At 38.5% G+C, this 19,431-nt stretch overlaps 1 protein-coding gene across 5 annotated transcripts in view; it reads left to right on the top strand.

The window, feature by feature from the left end:
• LOC126249031 (molybdopterin synthase catalytic subunit-like) overlaps window positions 1-19,431 on the top strand; it is a 121,844-nt gene that overhangs the window by 90,892 nt on the left and 11,521 nt on the right. For all 5 annotated transcript variants that reach the window (XM_049950642.1, XM_049950645.1, XM_049950641.1 and 2 more), the window contains 2 exons: window positions 14,655-14,884; window positions 14,970-15,020. In XM_049950642.1, the coding sequence (XP_049806599.1) occupies window positions 14,655-14,884; window positions 14,970-15,020 (281 nt within the window). The remainder of the gene's footprint in view (window positions 1-14,654; window positions 14,885-14,969; window positions 15,021-19,431) is intronic.

Below are 19,431 nucleotides of genomic sequence, written 5' to 3'. Positions count from 1 at the left end.
AGCTGCTTTATTGCACTGCAATCTATTGACCATTTTCTCCACTTCCTCAAATGTGATCCTATTTCCATCATCATTCCTATCCCATTGTACCTTGAAATCTTAAACATTACTGATCGTATTTTCACCTACATCGAGCAACTCTTCAAAATATTCCCTCCATCTGCCCAAGGCATCCACAGGATTCACCAGTAGTTTTCCTGACCTGTCCAAAATACTTGTCATTTCCTTCTTACCTCCCTTCCGAAGACTGCTAATTACACTCCAGAATGGTTTTCCAGCAGCTTGACCCATAGTCTCCAACCTGTTTCCAAAGTCTTCCCAAGATTTCTTCTTGGATGCTGCAATTATCTGTTTGGCTTTGTCTCTTTCTTCAACATAACTTTCTCTGTCTACCTGAGTTCTAGTATGTAGCCATTTTTGATACGCCTTCTTTTTCCTTTTACAGGCTGCCTTGACTGTGTCATTCCACCAAGCTGTTTGCTTCATCCTACTTTTACACACTACTGTTCCAAGACATTCTTTAGCCACTTCTAGTACTGTGTCCCTGCACCTTGTCCATTCCTTTTCCAATGACTGTAATTGACTACATTCAACTAACTGGTACCTTTCTGAGATCGCTGTTATGTACTTGTGCCTGATTTCCTGATCCTGAAGTTTCTCCACTCTTATCCTCCTACATATGGACCTGACCTCCTGAACTTTCGGCCTCACAATCCCAATTTCACTGCAGATTAAATAATGATCAGTGTCATCAAAGAATCCCCTGAATACACGTGTGTCCCTCACAGCCTTCCTGAATTCCTGATCTGTTATTATATAGTCAATGACAGATCTGGTTCCCCTGCCTTCCCAAGTATACCGGTGAATGTTCTTATGTTTAAAAAAGGAGTTTGTGATTACTAAGCCCATAGTGGCACAGAAATCCAAGAGTTGTTTCCCGTTCCTGTTGGCCTCCATATCCTCTCCAAATTTACCCATAACCTTTTCATACTCTTCTGTTCGATTTCCAATCCTGGCATTAAAATCCCCCATGAGCAGAACACTGTCCTTGTCCTTTTACTCTAACAACTACATCACTGAGTGCCTCATAAAAACTATCCATCTTATCTTGATCTGTCCCTTCACAATGCGAATATACTGACACAATCCTAATTTTCTTGCTAGAGACTGTCAAATCTATCCACATCAGTCGTTCGTTTACATACCTTATTGCAACTACGCTGGATTCCATTTCTTTCCTGATGTAAAGCCCTACGCCCCATTGTGCTATTCCTGCTTTGACTCCTTACAGGTAGACCTTGTATTCTCCCACTTCCTCTTCTTTCTCACCCCTTACCTGGATGTCACTAACAGCTAAAACGTCCAGCCCCATCTTACTTGCAGCCTCTGCCAGCTCTACCTTCTTCCCAGAGTAGCCCCCATTGATATTAATAGCTCCCCATCTCATTACCATTTGTTTGCCAAGTCGTATCTTAGGAGTCCCTGGTTTGTCAGTTAGAGGTGGGACTCCGTCACCTCCAAAGGTCTGAGGCATTTTGCTCTGATTGTTGCCAGCATCATATTTAAAGTACCAGGGAAGCAGGTTGCTAGCCTTACTTGCCCCGAGTCCCATTGGGTTTTACCCCTAACGGTTGAGATACTAACTGGTGGATTTGGTAGTCTTTGCCGTATGAGCACAAAGGTGACCACGACTCAGAATATGTCCGAGATGCCCAGCTTTCTTCCAAAGTAACTGGCATCCCGACTGTCGGGACCACTTACTTGGCCACTCATACGTTGCCTGCGGTTCATGAGCTAGGACGTGACTACAGGAACCCACACCATGAACCACGCTCGTAAACCTTTCATGGTTAAAATTCATTGTGCATATATTTGAAAAATAAAAGGTCAAAAACTGCCTTCCTGCATGATAAGTAATACATTTTCTCTATAAAGAGATTTTAAGCTGACCGATTTTGAAAATCGGTTAAGTGACACATGTGTCCTAAGAACGTAACTAGATTCACGCTTTCGTGTGAACCTGGGATTTTCAGAGTTAGATTTTTAATTTTAAAATGATTTTATCAGGATGGCAATTGTGGAAAAAAGTAAAACAAATCAGTATCAGAACATATTTATTCTCTTCACAATGAAAAACACGAACTGTCGTACACAAGTTTCCAACATAACATTTGAAGATGGCATTGACATACCACATGCCAATGTTTTCAACATTCTGTGAAATTTTCTGGGGCATGTATTTCCCGCTACATATAAATTATGGAAATACCAGCAGAATTACGGAGATGTGTAGTAATGTTCCAAAACAATGTCTAAGATTATAAGAAAACACAGTTAGTTACCTCAGTTATTCTTGGAATGGAGAAGATAGAGAATAAATCTACTTTTTGTGTAGCAAATGCATTGTACCACCTATAAACACTTGCCACCCCATTTGACCGCTCACAGCTTTCTATATATCCACCCCATGGTTCGCAATATTTTTCTCTCAGTTCTGAAAGGAGCTCACAACATGCTGGCACTAGATAAATATGAAATACGGATGTTCCAACACTCAAAACTGATCGTTACATTAGTGGGACATATATATCAACCATGAAAGGGTTAAAACACAAATAAATTTCAGTACTGAAAATTGATTATCAGCAGTTACTTTTGGCTGGAAACACAAAAGCTATGACAGGAAACAAATACACAAACTCTAAAGTACTGATCTGAACTACAGGGTGACAATTATTGAAGTACATAAAAAAAACATAAATTGTTTACATACTACGGTGTGCACACAATTTAATTAACATCTAAACATCACTACAGATATTTGGATTTAGATTATGACATGTTCAATATGCCTCTAATCATTGGCGATGATGTGAATAGCGAAATTCTACATGGCCCACTGAAATGTCGGAACATCAGTGCTGTCTATGACCTCCTGAATTGCTGTTTTCAGCTCAGCAACGGTTTTGGGGGTTATTAATGTACACCTTGTCTTTAATATAGCTCCACCAAAAGGAGTTGCATGCGTTCAGATTCGGAGAAAACGACGGCTAATCGAGGCCCATGCCAGTGGCCAGTGGCCTCTGGATATCCCAGAGCCAGAATGCGATCCCCAAAGTGCTCCTCCAGGACAGCAAATACTCTCCTGCTTCGATGAGGTTGAGCTCCATCGTACATGAACCACATCTTGTCAAAATCACAGTCAGTTTGGATAATGGGGATAAAATCATCTTCCAAAACTTGCATGTACCGTTTGGTAGTCACTGTGTCATCAAGGAATATTCCATGACTAGACACTGCACACCAGACAGTCACCCATTGAGGGTGAAGAAACTTCTCAATCGCGAAATGCGGATTTTCAGTACCCCCAAATGTGCCAATTTTCCTTACTGACGAACCCATCCAAATGAAAGTGGGCTTTGTCGCTAAACAAAACCATACCATGCGCATACTAATTCCCATCAAGCCCCACAGCCAACTGTGCAGTTTGAATGTCCTAACACAAACCGTTCAGTTAAACGTAGTCACGTGACGTGATGCTTCAGGCAGCAGGTTGCTACCCAAGAAAGTTGCCTTTACACAGAGATATGCACTCAGATTTATCTGAAAAACTTAATCAGTTAGTAAACTTTAGTCTACTCTGAAGTATGTTAGAATACCACTAAACGAAAAGATCTGTACATAAAATTGATAAGCTGCTGCTGATCTCTGCTCTGGTAGGAGGCTGGAGCCCTAGGATGCTGTAAGGAAGTGGTTGAAATTTAATTAGTGTATGACACTAGGAATAGATATAAAGGATTTTGCTTAATTTCAGTGTGCTCTTTCCCTTGTCAAAAAACAAAAGCAGAGGGACAAGAGTAATTGTCACTACCTTACTCATTGGTTATTAATTTGCATTGGTCATCTTAGGTGTGTGTGTGTGTGGGGGGGGGGGGGGGGGGGGCAGCGCACGCGTGTGTGTGCGTAACCTCTGCAAACCAAAGTTTTAAATTCCCTTGCACAGTGCTTCCTTGCTGCATTTGTGCCTGTCGAAATATTGGGTGTTGAAGATAGCATGTGGTTACATTCCCATAAGTCATTTGAACAATATTTTATTTAACTGAAGCACATTAATTGCTGAAAAAATTAATGATTTTTTTGAAGCTGTTGAGTTATAACTCATTTTGTCCAAATAGCAGTAAAAAAAATCGTTTTGCACAATGTTTGTTTGCAGTTATCTTCACTAAATGTAATAATTTTGTCATCCAAACATCATCAAGGATATTTCTTCCTCTGATGAAACTTCTAAGCTTTGCCAGTGGTCAGTTCAGCAGGTTTTGATTTAGGTCACAGTTGCATGGGAAAAGTCACTGCACAGTATGGTCATAGGCTTCCTGTTTTTTTTTTTTTTATTTATTTACTTATTTTTTTATTTATTTTTTAAGTCAAATAATGCTGATCAGACCATCACTATCGTGTAGTCTACTCGAAAGATAGTATATGAAAACAAATAAAATAATAATAATAATAATAATAATAACACAGACCTAGAAGCACTCAATACACTTACACGATCACAATGCCACAAATATAAAATACATCACATACATTCAGCAACAGAAAGATTCACATTAAGCAGAAAGGAAGGAGGAAGGGGATTTATCGACATAAAAAACCTACATTATGGACAGGTAGACAATTTAGGAAAATTCTTTCTAGAACAAGCAGAAACTAGCAAAATACACAAAGCAGTCACTCATATAAATACATCGGCTACGCCACTGCAATTTTATAACCACTTCTACAACCCTTTAGATCACATAACATCAACAGATACAAAGAAAGTAAATTGGAAAAAGAAAACACTACATGGCAAGCACCCGTATCATCTAACACAGCCACACATCGATCAAGACGCATCCAACTCATGGCTAAGAAAAGGCAATATATACAGTGAGACAGAAGGATTCATGATTGCAATACAGGATCAAACAATAAACACCAGATATTACAGCAAGCATATTATTAAAGATCCCAATACCACAACTGATAAATGCAGACTTTGCAAACAACAAATAGAAACAGTAGATCACATCACAAGAGGATGTACAATACTAGCAAATACAGAATACCCCAGAAGACATGACAATGTAGCAAAAATAATACATCAACAACTTGCCATACAACATAAACTAATAAAACAACACATTCCCACATACAAGTATGCACCACAAAATGTACTGGAGAACGATGATTACAAATTATACTGGAACAGAACCATTATAACAATAAAACAAAACCACATAACAAACCTGACATCATACTCACCAATAAAAAGAAGAAATTAACACAACTAATCGAAATATCCATACCCAATACACCAAATATACAGAAGAAAACAGGAGAAAAAATTGAAAAATACATCCAACTGGCTGAGGAAGTCAAGGACATGTGGCATCAGGATAAAGTTGACATTATACCAATTATACTATCAACTACAGGAGTCATGCCACACAATATCCACCAGTACATCAACGCAATACAGCTACATCCAAACTTTATATATACAACTACAGAAATCTGTAATTATTGATACATGTTCAATTACCCAAAAGTTCCTAAATGCAATGTAACATATACCGTGCAGTTAAAAGGAAGTCACGCTTGATCAAGGTCCGCATCACTTTCCATTTTTAACCAGATATAACGTCTGAGAAAGGAAAGAAATAATAATAATAATAAGAATAAGAATAAGAATAATTATTATTATTATCAGTATTGTTATTATTCAACATTAAATAAGCAATCTAATCCCAAAAATAATACAATTTCATGACATTATACAGATTATTCTTCTGGATACGTAAGGTTAGAATGTTGAAGTTTAGAATCAAGAAACTGCAGTTTTGAGTTTGTTTGGTAGGTTGGTTGATTTGGGGGGAGGGGGTCATTGCTCCCAGTGGATTAGATTAGGGAATGATGGGAAAAGAAGTCAAGTCAGCCATGCTCTTTCAAAGGAACCATCCTGGCATTTGCTTGATGCGATTTAGGGAAATCACAGAAAACTTAAATCAGGAGGGTTTGGACTGTCACCCTCCCGAATGCGAGTCCAGTGTGCTAACCATAATGCCACCTTGCTCAGTCTATAGCTTTTAATTTAACAATAAATCTTAAATTTGTTGATATTTAAGGATAGTGTAATAATTTGTGTTTTTTAATCATCAGCAGATTTCTTGTGGATTATCTGATACTATGAACCTAATATACTTTCAAAGAAGGCACTTTCTATTAATTCTGCATGAACTCTTGTAGAGAATAAAATGGATTTATAGTCAGAATTTGTTTAAGGTGAATTTAAATTTGGTAATAGGAAGGGTAGTGATATTTTTAGGCAAGGCATTGGGTAGTTAGAGCCTAGTATGATTTTTTTTCCAAATAGCATCCTGTGTCGTAAATTGTACCATCTTTAACCAAGTACACTATTTCAAGTATGTCTGCATACAGGCAGTATCCACTCAAATCATCGTAAGTTGTTGTTTCAAAACATGTAACAATTGTGATTAGTGAAGACCTATGTCTTTCTGCAGTTTCTGCAAAATTTAATTAAACTTAAAAAAAGTAAAAGATCAAGAAATTGATTCTTACCTTCTTCCACTAACTGTAATATTTCTGATATCCAAACATCTCCCAGGATATTTCTTCCTGTGTTGAAACCTCTAAGCTTTGCCAGTGATCAATTCAACAGGTTTTGATTTAGGTTGCTGTTGTTTGGGGAAAGTCACTGCACAATATCATCATAGGCTTCCAGTATCTTTTCTTTTGTTGCTTATTTTGTGTAACTAAGTAAAATAATGCTGTTCCCACATTTTCTAACAGCCAGTTAAGCATTTCAATTTTACTTTAGGACCTTGTTCGAGCTGTGTTGTGGTCTTTCTTGTGATACAAATAATTATCCTGTCACAAATAAAACTTTCAGCTAGTAAGGCCTTAGTCAAAAATAGATGACACACGCACGCGCGCGCGCACACACACACACACACACACACACACACACACACACACACACACACACACACACATTGTAACTCACACATGATGTGTGTGTGTGTGTGTGTATTTTTTTGATGAAGGCCTTCTCCGCTAGTTGCTGATTAGCAACTTTCCTTTTCATAATATTGTTACATTCCAGCCTCAATTTTCCATTGTTAGATTTTTATGTTTACTTTCATGCAGTGTCATTTGCAAAATGCTTGCCTGCCAAGAAATGTCAGTCTTCTCTCTTGTAGTAAGAATTACACACTGTAGGCACATAGAATTGTCAAATGACCTGTGTATCAGAACTTTTGTATTGATTGCAGGCTTTTTATTAAGGACTCATGATGTTACCTAATAGTTTTTTATGCCACTTCTTTAACACAAGTGCTAATCATGTTAAAAACAGTGAATCACTCTTAATTATGCAAACGTGTTCTCCTTTTTATTGTTCCCTTTTCCTTTTAATCCACAAGGTTTATCCATCATTTTGGAAAGATAAATAATGCACTTATTGGTTACCTAATAAACTAATAACTAAATAATTCACTAATTATGTAAATAAAACAGAACTGGTCCCAAACTAACCCACTAACTAAACAATTCACTAATCGTGTAAATAATATGGAACTGGTCCCTAACTAACCCACTGTTTATATATAATTCCCGGCAATCAGTTGCAACAATTATGCAAGTCGTTATGAAAGTCGTTTCTCGTGGAAAAACTGGCGACTTCGAACATCATTATGTTTTCCGCAAACAAAGTTGTGTTTCACAAATGTTATTAATTGTCTTCATAATGTTAACCACGTATAGTTAACGGAAGACGTAGAAACGATATTCTGAAACGAATACGTATAGCGTAAGTCAAACGTTCGAATTAGAACAGAGACCCCACGAACACAAATTTCCTGTGGCAGGTATGAAATATAAACTCCGGTACTCGCTCGTTACACTTGAAGGACATATGTTGAATGGGCCGAAACGAGCAGCCGCATAACAGCATAGTTGCCTGCTAACTTCGAAAGAAGGGAGATGCGGTCCCTAGCGCAACTTATAACATCGTCGAAAATCAGTGCGGACGGGAGAGCTTTGGTACACCCTGTTAAACAAACGGAAAAATGGAGGCAGTACAATTGGAGAGCGATCCACCTTCACCAACATGCATAAGCAATTCATTAATAATTTTTATATTACAAGAAACTAATAAAAAATATTGCATGGCGCGAAATTCGATCCGGCGACCTTCAGATTACGAACCCGAGTGCTTACCGCTGCGCCACGACGCTGTAGAAAATTATTAATCGTAGAGAGTATTTCACCGCAACGGTTTCTTTTAACTGTCGATTTTCTCGACAACGGCTGAGAAGTGCATCTTGGTGCTTTGCCACATTACACCTCTGGCCATGAGATTTTATTATGCGCAGTATGAATCGAATCTGAATTTCACAATTGGCGGCCTCCCCTTGTTAGTGTGACTGCCCACCAATTGTAATGAATGTTCTCCCATGGAAGGGCACTTCCCTCACCATGAACACTTCTGACTTTGGTTTACTGTCAGAAATAGGCGCAGGGTACTTGCACTTTTCTAGATGAGATGAAAATTTTTACAGTTTGTCCAGTGTCTATATTTGACAGTGTCTGTATAGTTTGATGAAAATGCCCTTTAGACATGCATGCGTGCCTGAGAGAACAGACACTGCTGAGGATTTACAGCCATATTAAATTATGAAATGTATTTCAAATGGCAAGTATGGTGTTTCATCACACTGTATGGTTTACTGGCACATGAAAGTTTGTGCCAGACCAGGACTTTAACCCGGATTTCCCACTTATTGTGAGCAGTCACCTTAATCACTTTGGCTATCTGTGCATGCCTCCGGGCTGATAGAAATTTACATGTCTCATACTGTCTATATGTGATTCTTACATAAGGAGAGTGTATGTTTCTCTTGTCAGTTTGCCTTGCTTTGTCAGGTTTGAATCCTGGTCCAGCACAAATTTTTGTGTGTCTTTAGTAAACCATACAACTGAAGTAATGTCATATTCACAGTTTACAAATATATTTAATAATTTACTACAACTGTAGACTGACAGTAGTATCAGTAATGTTATTGCTCATCCATATTTTGTTCATGTATCTGGAAAAAAAAAAAAACAACATTTATGCCTTCATGCATGTCCTTTGGACATGAATGCATGTCTCAAGGACATTTGCAGCCAACTATACAGACACTGTGCTAACTGTTTTTCATGCCAAAACAAGGCAAACTGACAAGAAAAACACTGTTTATAACATTTATTAGGTTCGAGTCTTCCCTCCTCAGCATTAAAGATAACATAAAATTTGTTGTTTCTTTTGCACCAAAGAGAGGGAGGAAATAGTTTTCATAGTCAAATAATTGCTGTTCTGTGCATGATTGTAATTTCAGTGTAGTTAAGAACAGCAGTTTTGTGCTTCATTCGGAAAACAAATCAGTCTAAAGCTGTGACTTACAGTTGTATGTCAGCTCCATACAAGTGATTATAAAATGTTCATTTATTCATATTATAGTAATACTCTGTAATTTGTGTGCAAAATTGAATCCTCAATGTAAAACTAACTTAAAGAAAAAGTGTCACATGTTTATAGCAAAAGTATATCGAAAGAGAGGAAATTGTAGTCTGTTGTTTTCAAAATAATATTTTCAGGTAGAAGTTTCAATGTATTGCTCATAGCTAGGTCAGATGTGAAAGCATAAAGTTCAAAAAAGGCTACAGTTTTTACTTCATGAATTTTCAGAATATGATGTTTCATCAATATGTGGAACTAAGTTTCCTCCATGGCAAACTCTGATGTTTTTAAGGGTTAACATTTTTTAAGGACTCTAAAATGCTGTGGTTCCATAAGTGGTGACATTTTCAGTTTGATGGTATATGACATTCCCCACTGCTCAAAAGGTGTCTGGAAGAAATACAGCTCACAAGAAAATAAATTGTTGATGTGTTGTAAATAATGGAAGGAATAAAGTCAATGTATAGGTGAAGTGTTGAGTGGTCGATAGGCACATAAACAAGATTGAAATAATCACTAAGCTTTTGAATGATGTTTTTACTTGAAGCAAACAGTCTAACAAAACACACACAAGCTCATGCACATGAACATGCAGTGTTTAGCTTTCTGCTTCTACAGAGCTAACCAGTACAAAATATACAAGTCATACTCATATACTTGCATGGCTACAGTGTTCTGGCTAACCACATTATGGATTGTGGGTGGGAGGGGTTTGGAGGGAAGGGTGGCTCACATCTGACATTTTGGAGGGAGAGGTAACAAGTGCACAGGGTAGTGATGTGCCACTGGTGACCTAATTCTGATGCAAGTAGGGAGAGATGAAAGTGATGCACACATGGAAGAGTGAACTAGGAGGAAGAAATAGAACAGAAGAAGAGGGAGAAAGTGGGGAGAAGGGTTTGAGTGTAGGATGCCTGAAGCGGGGAGCTTGAGAACTGGGATGTGTGATGAAGGAAGCTGGGATAGTTTTAATGCCCCTCTTTGTTTTGCCATCTGCCTCCTTAAAATTCAGTTTTCCATTTTGACTTAATTAACATTAACATTTGTGAGTATAACCTATATTTTCATAAAAAAGAAAGATTGGCCTTCAGTTTTAAAGATTATAACAACAGATCTAATTTTGTGCTTAGTTTTATGTATGTAATTGATTTTCGAATTTATTTTGACTATTCCTAGTTAGTATCCTTTTTTATAGGGCAAAATCAGTGATTATTTCATTGGAAGACGAAGTACTAGTAATCTTAAAGTATCTATTTAGCTCTATTCAAAAACATGTTAGCAAAACCAGCCGTTCATTAATTCCAAAGTAACTAACAGTTTTGTCAAAAGTATTTTTTGCATAACGAAATGTCTTAATTTCATGACTTAAACAAATAATTCAGCTTAACCCTAGTAGGAGAAGAAACTGCTCAAAAGAACCAATTTTTTGATGTATTCACTTAATTTAATGAGTTAAGTTTTAATTGTAATTTCTGTAAATTTAACTTCAAACAATGTGTAGTTTCAGCACCTATTATTGTGATGGTATATGAAGGACCAATTTTTGGTCACAAGACAGTCAGTCCGCACCCGAGTTTCAGACAAGTAACCTGTGCTGGTTAGAACAACAACAATGCTTCATATTAACTGTGGAATAAGTGTTAAACAATTAGGCTGTGTGTAAAAACAACAACAATGCTTCATATTAAGTGTGGAATAAGTGTTAAACAATTAGGCTGTGTGTAAAAACAGTGACAGTGTCTGTTCTATACGTACCTGTGTATTATTCAAGAACTGTGAACGTTGTGGTTAGGCTTATACTGCTCGTAGGTGTTCAACAGGAAACTGTTGTAGCAGTATGTGGAGTTTCGTCTGCAAACAATTAATTAGGCTTATGGAAAGTTTAAACAGTAGTGCACTGGCCATACATCTACAACTGTGTATTATTAGGGGGTTGTGAACAGTGAAATAAAAGTACTGAAAAATGTAACTGTGCATCTGTCAGCTACATCATTTATAGTAGTCAGTGTCTGAATCCACAACCCATTTTTCAGCCAGTTTAGCAACGCAATACGTTGACATCGAGGACAATCACCAAACAAATCAAATAATATAAAGCAGGTGGAACTGCCACAGATGGTGATAGACGTAGGACAAGGGCTTGTGTAGATTGAAACCAAAATACATTAAGTGTATTCACAATTGAGATAGTGGACAAACATAGCTGTAGAATGGAATGATGACAACGAAAATTTGTGCCAGGCAGGGACTCAAACCTGGATTTCCCACTTATCGCGAGTGGTCGCCTTACCATTTGTCTATTTGTGCACGACTCATAGCCATACCCAAACTTCCATGTGTCATCAACCATGCTTCTACAGCCTACTCGTACATTCATTATGTATATTCCTGTACAGGTGAGTCATTTTATTTGAAAGTTAGTTGCCCGGTGTTGGCAGATAAATATGATATTGCTGTGTCTGTGTTGTTCTGAATTACAATGCAAAGTTCCTTTGGACATGCATGCATGGCCAAAGGAACAGGCACTGTGGTGACTAAAGCTGTTATGAAGTACAGTGTATGTATTCGCAGTCATGAATATGGATAATTTTGTGTCATAATTCAGAATAATATGGGTGCTGCAATACTGTATCAGGCCAAAATTGTGGGATTGGAGGCTGTGTTGTAAGGACAATTTTCATATGTTTACAGTTGAGTCGGCGTAAGTTGATCCCTGACAGTTACAGTTATCTCAACCAATAATGTAATGCGATTTTGTAAACATCTCTATGTCAGTGTTGTCACAGCTTTTTAGATGGCAACTTTTTACCTGCAACCATTAGTGTTTCACAGTTGGAAGTTGGCAACAGTGCTGCGAGATGTCAGGGGTCTTCTTAAGTTGCCTCAAGTATAGTTCAGAGAAGTTGGTATTGTGTGGGGGGAGGGTGGATCGTGGAGATCCAGGTGGAAGGGGCTGTGAAGCAGCCATTGAAGTTGAGCTTATTGTGATCAGCAGTGTATTCACCATTGGTTTGTCTACTCTACTCTTGTCTGCAGTTTGGTGGTAGTCATTTGTTGTGGTAGTCATTTGTTGTGGTAGTCATTTGTTGTGGTAGTCAGTGGTTGAGGGTCATGCCATTGTAATAGTCTTTGCTGAAGTTACAGTAGAACAGATATTTGATATTCCTAATTTCACAGATGGCCTTAGCTCTGTTAGGATTGGATATGCCTGTGGCAGGACAGGATTCTCAAAAGGCTTTACCTCTGATAGGACGGGATATATCTGTGACATGACTGGAATAGGATGTGCTTGGTGGATGCATAAGACAGGTTTTGCACCTGAATCTTCCACAGGGGTATGACCCGTGTGGTAATTACCCAAGTGAGATAGAAATGCAGGAAATATTTAAGGGTCTAATTAAATTAACCAAATGAAATTTCTGAAAAATTACATAGGAAGGAGAAGGGCAGAAGGAAGAGAAGCATGGAAATACTAAGATATGAATTACTACACAATTCTGCTGATTTTTGCAGTGACTGGTAATTCAGAGATAGTTGAAACAGTGCAGATATTTTGTAATACACAATTTTATTTTGGGACCCATTTCTTAAACTGGGTTTTTCCAGTGTTTAGTTCCAAACTTTACACAGTAATGTATATTAAAGTCATTAAATGTGACTCTATTCAAGTGACACACAGATTACTGAATATGAATTACAAAGATGTCCATGATCCTTTGGCAAATTCAGATAGTGTTGGTCTTACAGCACCATACTTTAAAAATGCAACTGTCGTAAGTGAAAATATACATGACAAATACAGAAAGAATGTTTTGGAACTACAGTTTGTTTCAAATTCGTCCTTTTTATAATCCATCACATCTGCACCTGTAGCTGAGTTTCTAACACATGCCTGTTTGTTGATGGTGATCTGTCTGTCATATGGGGATTTTAAGGTCAGCAGTCACTTGATGGTATTCAAGAGGAATAGGCCATGTGCTGGCACTAGATTTCACCCTCCCAGGCCAGGGAAAGCCAAAGGCAAACCGCTTCCACTAGGACATTGCGAAGGACGGTGATGCAGGACTGTTGCACTTGCTTCCCTGCATTCATTTTTTGAGTATGGGACCACTTTAGCTTTGATACTCCATCATTCATCTTACCAGGTTGTATCTTTTCCTAAAATAGCTTTGGTACACCTTCAGTCACAAATTATTGTTATTTTTATGTGACTGGGCTGTTTTCTTTGGATGATAAAGGGTACACAGTTTTATGATATTATTTCATTAGCTATGTTTATCATTTCTCTGGACTCTGCTGAATTCCTCCTCTACCTCCTCCTCATCAAAGTCATTACCATCATCAGAGATCTTGGAATATGCCATTATTCATATTTTTTCATCTCTTGCCAATGTTTTTGAGAACCTGGATGTTCCAAATATTTTGATATTTTCTGTATTGTAATCAGTAATAATTCACTAGTGTCAGGTCATTAAATTGTCGAGGTGTTGTTTCAGATCTTGAAAATCAAGAAAGTTTATGGATGAGTCATATCTTTTTTTGTGATATACACAGATAAGTGTCTTTCATCAATTGTACGACAGTGTGCATCACAATTGCTCATTCAACTCCTTGAGGGTCGGACACCTCTCTCTGATACTGTGATTATTCATCCAACTACCATAATAGATGCACATCTTACTCTCAGTTATACATCTTTTGTCAAGATCCAGACTTGATGTTAGTTGTATGTAGTTGTCATTCTGTCTTTAGTTACCACCAAATGGATTTGTTTCTTTCTCTTGTAGACTGCTTGGATAGGCATTAATTGCTTGTCTACTTGTGCTCAACTCTATAAGTGGAAATTATTTTCATACTGTTAAGAAACGATGAGTTGTTGTGAATGTTGTGAAGTAGCTCAGTTTGTTAATGCTTAAGCCATTCATTTTCACAAATTATTGACTTAAGGATTTATTAAAATATGGACATTCTGTACATCTGTCAGTTGATCTTTCATTTAGTTTCAAACATATTCATAAAGCCTTAATGCTTGTGGGAGGATTTTGGTCTTGGCACTACACTGATTTATTGTTTACACTTGTTTTCTCAGTTGCACCACAGCCTGAAGAAAAAGAGGAAGGTACACAATTGATGCCTAAGGATGCATCCCAAGAGAAACTTCATCTGTCTGTTGCTCATCCCATCCTGGAAGAGCGAATTGCTAATGCTGAGGTACACTTAAAATTGGGGAAACCAGTTCCTAAAGATATTTATAGCCGTCTTAAAAGAATTGAAGATAGAATTCTGCAGCTTGAGGGAATTTCTCCAGAATACACCTATGTAAGTTCACTTATTGTACAACTCTTGCGTATGTTGTGTGCTACCGTTCTGTTGAATCATTCTTAGTAATGATGTTTGTTGGCAGGAAGCAACATTTAATTTACATCTTCCAAGGCCTCTGCCCAAGATAAAAAGGGTATGTATCCTGCAGCATTATTCCATGATGTACCTTTTTCAGAGTGAATTCTGTGTTTATTTTGTTGCACTACATCAGTCATGTTCTATAAAAACTGCAGTGAGTGATCTTGGGGATGTGGAGAGAAGTCAAGGATGTATTTTTATTTAAGTGCAATACAAATGACTTCACATTATGAAATTTTATTGTATAGCAGTGTTATAAATAATTACAAAAAATTAAACATTAATTTTAAGAATTTATGTGAAGGTACTCTTCACACACACACACACACACACACACACACACACACACACACACAATGCTCTTACCTTCAATGCAGAATGAGAATAAGAAAATAGTGAAATGATGTCTATTGAAATCAAAAATATAATTTAAGGTAAGAAGCAAGAAGAACAGTGATACAGGAATTGGTTGCAGGAGTGGTGGGAAAGGGGGAGGAAGTTGCTATTCTCACCTGTTCAAGTTGGGCCATCTAATGGTTGGGAGGTAAGGGAGGGGGAAAGTCAAGGTGGCATAGGCTGTGGAGGTCACCTCACAGAATCTCTACAATGAAACTTTATGGAACTTGTTTACAAACAAGTTGGTCAGTCAGCAAGTCTTTACTGTTGCCTAACCTCCACATTTGTGTAAACAAGCTGGTCAGTGAGTATTCACTTTTGCATAATCTCCACATTCACTTCCGAAGCCTGAGAAGGAGTAGCTCTGTCTGTGCTTGATGTATGCAGAATGGCAGGAAGTAACAGGTTCACATTCTTGCAGTAAGGAAAGACAACACATTCTAGTATGTATGCATACATAAGCTGTATAACTTTGTGTGTTGCTGTGGACAAGAACAATGTGCACTGAGGCCCTGCATGTACCAGATATTGTATGACAATAGTACGTATTGACTCTTGACTTGTGTGTAGCAGTGAGGTAACTGATTGTATATTTGCTACTGGACTTAATATATTTTGTTGATACTGACAACAGTTACATCTAGCACTGAACTTTGCTACATGCCCTACCTGTTACCAGTGTAATGTTTCAGAACTCCACAGTGCACAACACCCTGCTGAAGTCTACATTACCTGCAATTTCTACCTGAGATGTAAGGCTTAGCAACGTATTACAAGTCAGTTGCCAGCATTTGTGAGATTTCCATAGAAGTGAATTCATTTTGCTGACCTCCACCTACATAAGGAAAAATGGCTGTCATGGTACAATAAGTTACAGCTCACAAAAAAGACCAATGCTAGAGAAATAGTCTGAAAGTGTTTGTATGAACCATTTGCCAAACACTTTCCTGTGAATTGCAGAGAAATCATGTACTTGTAGATGTAGAACTGACTTCCTATTCCGAATATCATTAGTGACACACTTTCCCCAGAGGCAAGAATTTCAGCACATCGTTTTCTTGATTACTTGAAAGTGAAATGGCTCCTCCACTGGTAAGTGTGACTTAACACACTCTCCGCTACACACTGCTTTGGATTTTATGCAGTTAAAAGAGAGCTTACAATACTCATTAGAAGCCAGTACCTGAGTATGAATTCTGTTATCTGTTATAACTTTCTTTCACGCTATGTGGTTCTTTAGTGAATAAGGTAGCGAGGAACAGATATTGTTAATGAACAGAGAATTCAGATATTAATTTATTCTAGATCTAGTATCCAATAGTACAAAAACACATAACTTTCTTGCTGTAGTTGCAGCACCAGTTGCCAACAGTAGCTTTAAATATTGAAACATATGCAGATACAAAAGATTTATAAATCTGTCGCTCTTTAATACAGTGTCTGTTTAGAAGTGTTGAGCCCTGGTCACTATGAAAGTCTCTAAATGTTACTCAACTGGCAGACACAAAATCGGGTTAGTGCATGAATGTTCAAACTTAAGTACACCTGCCACTAGAGCACCAGAGAGGGGGAATACTTGCATCTTGTTGGCAGCTGAGTAATCATTCGTGACAGCTCCCTCGTGCTTCAGTGGCGGCTGTAGGAAACGCAGTGGCGTAACTGATGACATGCATTTGAAAGTGTGGCCGACTGGATAGTGGCCAATACTGCACCCTTGCCCACCCAATTTGGAAGGCACGGGGGGGGGGGGGGGGAGGGGGGGGGCTATACTGTGGATAGTGATGAAGCTGGTTGTTTGGATGGGGACAGAGCAGACCAACCTGCGTCCCGACATTGTGTCTTGTTGCGAGCGCCAGGGAAACTGCCCCAGAAGATCAGCTGCAGGACACTTCTGAAGGCACAGGTAGGAGCATGGAGGGTGCTGCAGAGGGTGCTGGTGACTAGCCAAGAGTGACGGCATTGATGTTTGCGGGAGAGGTGACCTGCGGTGTTGGTGGCAGTGGTGTTGCAGGTGGGCAGGTGGAGACTTACATTGGTGAGATGGCCGCAGGTGGAAACACCCACTCGGTAAGCTGCTTGTGCAGTGAAGAAATCTAAAACAGAATGAGATTTTCACTCTGCAGTGGAGTGTGCACTGATATGAAACTTCCTGGCAGATTAAAACTGTGTGCTGGACCGAGACTCGAACTCGGGACCTTTGCCTTTTGTGGGCAAGTGCTCTAATTCAGGAAAGGCAAAGGCTAAAGTACCAAGTTCATGTCTCAGTTGTGCACACAGTTTTAATTTGCCAGGAAGTTTCAAATCTGAAACAGTTTGGTGTAAGCAGGATCACAAAATTCACAGAGCTGTAGCTGATTTTGGTGGTGCTGATGCATGTCTGCACTGCTGCGAATAGTATACTGCACTCTGCCAACTGATATGAGAACAAAGCTGGATTTTTATAAGTGTGGCTTATTGTACACTTGATATTGAACTCTGATGTTTGGATGAAACTTCATGGTGAAGTCTGAAGCAAATGCAGCAAGGCCCAATGGTGTCTCTCATGCAAACGTTCTGCTGGCAAAATGTCAGGAGCAGACAAAGTATGATATGAACTCTTGTAACGTCTACGCTCGGGCGTACGTTAACTCTTTAAAACCTGTACTATGGTAAGTTGACGGGCTTCACCTTATAAGAAAGGATTTTAGTAAATATGTTGACCGCATGTACCTGAATGGAGACACAATCAGACTTACACCCACTCAGTAACAACAATGATACGTCAAGCAAGTCTAAAGTGCAACTACACGTCAGGACGGACAAGAAACATACACAGCAGATGCTACCAATTGTTAATAATATGGTCGCCAGCCTAATTAGGCATTAAGTGAGTTTTTTCCTTGTACAAGTGGATGTACGTACAAGCATAACAACACGTAGTAATACTGCATTATATGGTAAATTTTAGGACCAGAAAAATCTACTGAACTAAGGTTTTCCTTTTCTGTACTAATTTGGACAAGCTATAAATACACAACATTACACTATAATGATTACAACAGACTGCGTTTTGTCTATTGATCCGACTGAAATCAGGCATAGGTTACCCTAGAAATAGCACTTTTGAAACACACATACAATGTCAATTTTAATAAGGGTAAAACACTGATAAATTTAGGTTTTATATTGACTTTAACTTTGCTGGTCAAATCAGTTCAGTACACTTCAGAATTTAAATGAATAGAAAAGAAAAGAGTGGAGGGGGGACCCTGAAACTGTTATGATCACTGTGTTGAAACTATTAACTATTGGAAGCATTAAGCACTCAAGATTTACAATATATGAGTTACTACTCTTTGTCTTATTAATTCCTCATTTAACTACCATTATTTTTGTCTCAAATTAATTAAGCTTCATTACTAAACCAATTCCAAAATTATCTTCCAACTTTGTCAGACCTTTGTTCTTTGCTTATATTTTCATTAACAATAAAGCTCCTTAAACATCTTTCTAGCATAGATAGGTCTGCAGGTAATTCTTATTAACATAAACTTTAAATCTTCATTTCGGGACACTCGGATTGCACAACATGTGGAAAGGACCCTGTCTAGGTTAGTGATGAGGAAAATTAATTGATAGGACAATTCTGGTAAAAGTTAAGTTGTTATTGAACAGTCAGGAACAAAATTAACACTGATCCACACGAATACAATTCTAAAGATTCAACCTGTTCGTGTCGATGCGGCAGTTGGCGGGCGGCGAGATGGCGAGGCGCACAGCACACATACAATCACAGCTATGGCTCTTGGTGTATCGGCACTTTGCTTCTTCTTAGCGTCGCAATCCTTTTCCGTTTAGTGCCTATGGAATATAGCCATGCTGTGTAGTCGTCGGAAACGGCACATCCGAGGCTCAATGAAATCGCGTTTTCCAGGAGAGCCTCCTCGATCCAGAGCGTGTTTCTCAGACCGATGCCCAACTCCGACTACTACTGCTGAGCCCGTTATGCCGTGCCGCGCCTGTGTGCATTTTCCCGCGCTCGCCTGCCATCCACCTTTTACCGCTCCCCTACAGACAGGGTATTCACCAAA

The sequence above is a fragment of the Schistocerca nitens genome, chromosome 3 (genome assembly GCF_023898315.1).
Source record: "Schistocerca nitens isolate TAMUIC-IGC-003100 chromosome 3, iqSchNite1.1, whole genome shotgun sequence".
Classification (NCBI taxonomy): domain Eukaryota; kingdom Metazoa; phylum Arthropoda; class Insecta; order Orthoptera; family Acrididae; genus Schistocerca; species Schistocerca nitens.
This window is presented reverse-complemented; position numbering and strand designations above follow the sequence as displayed.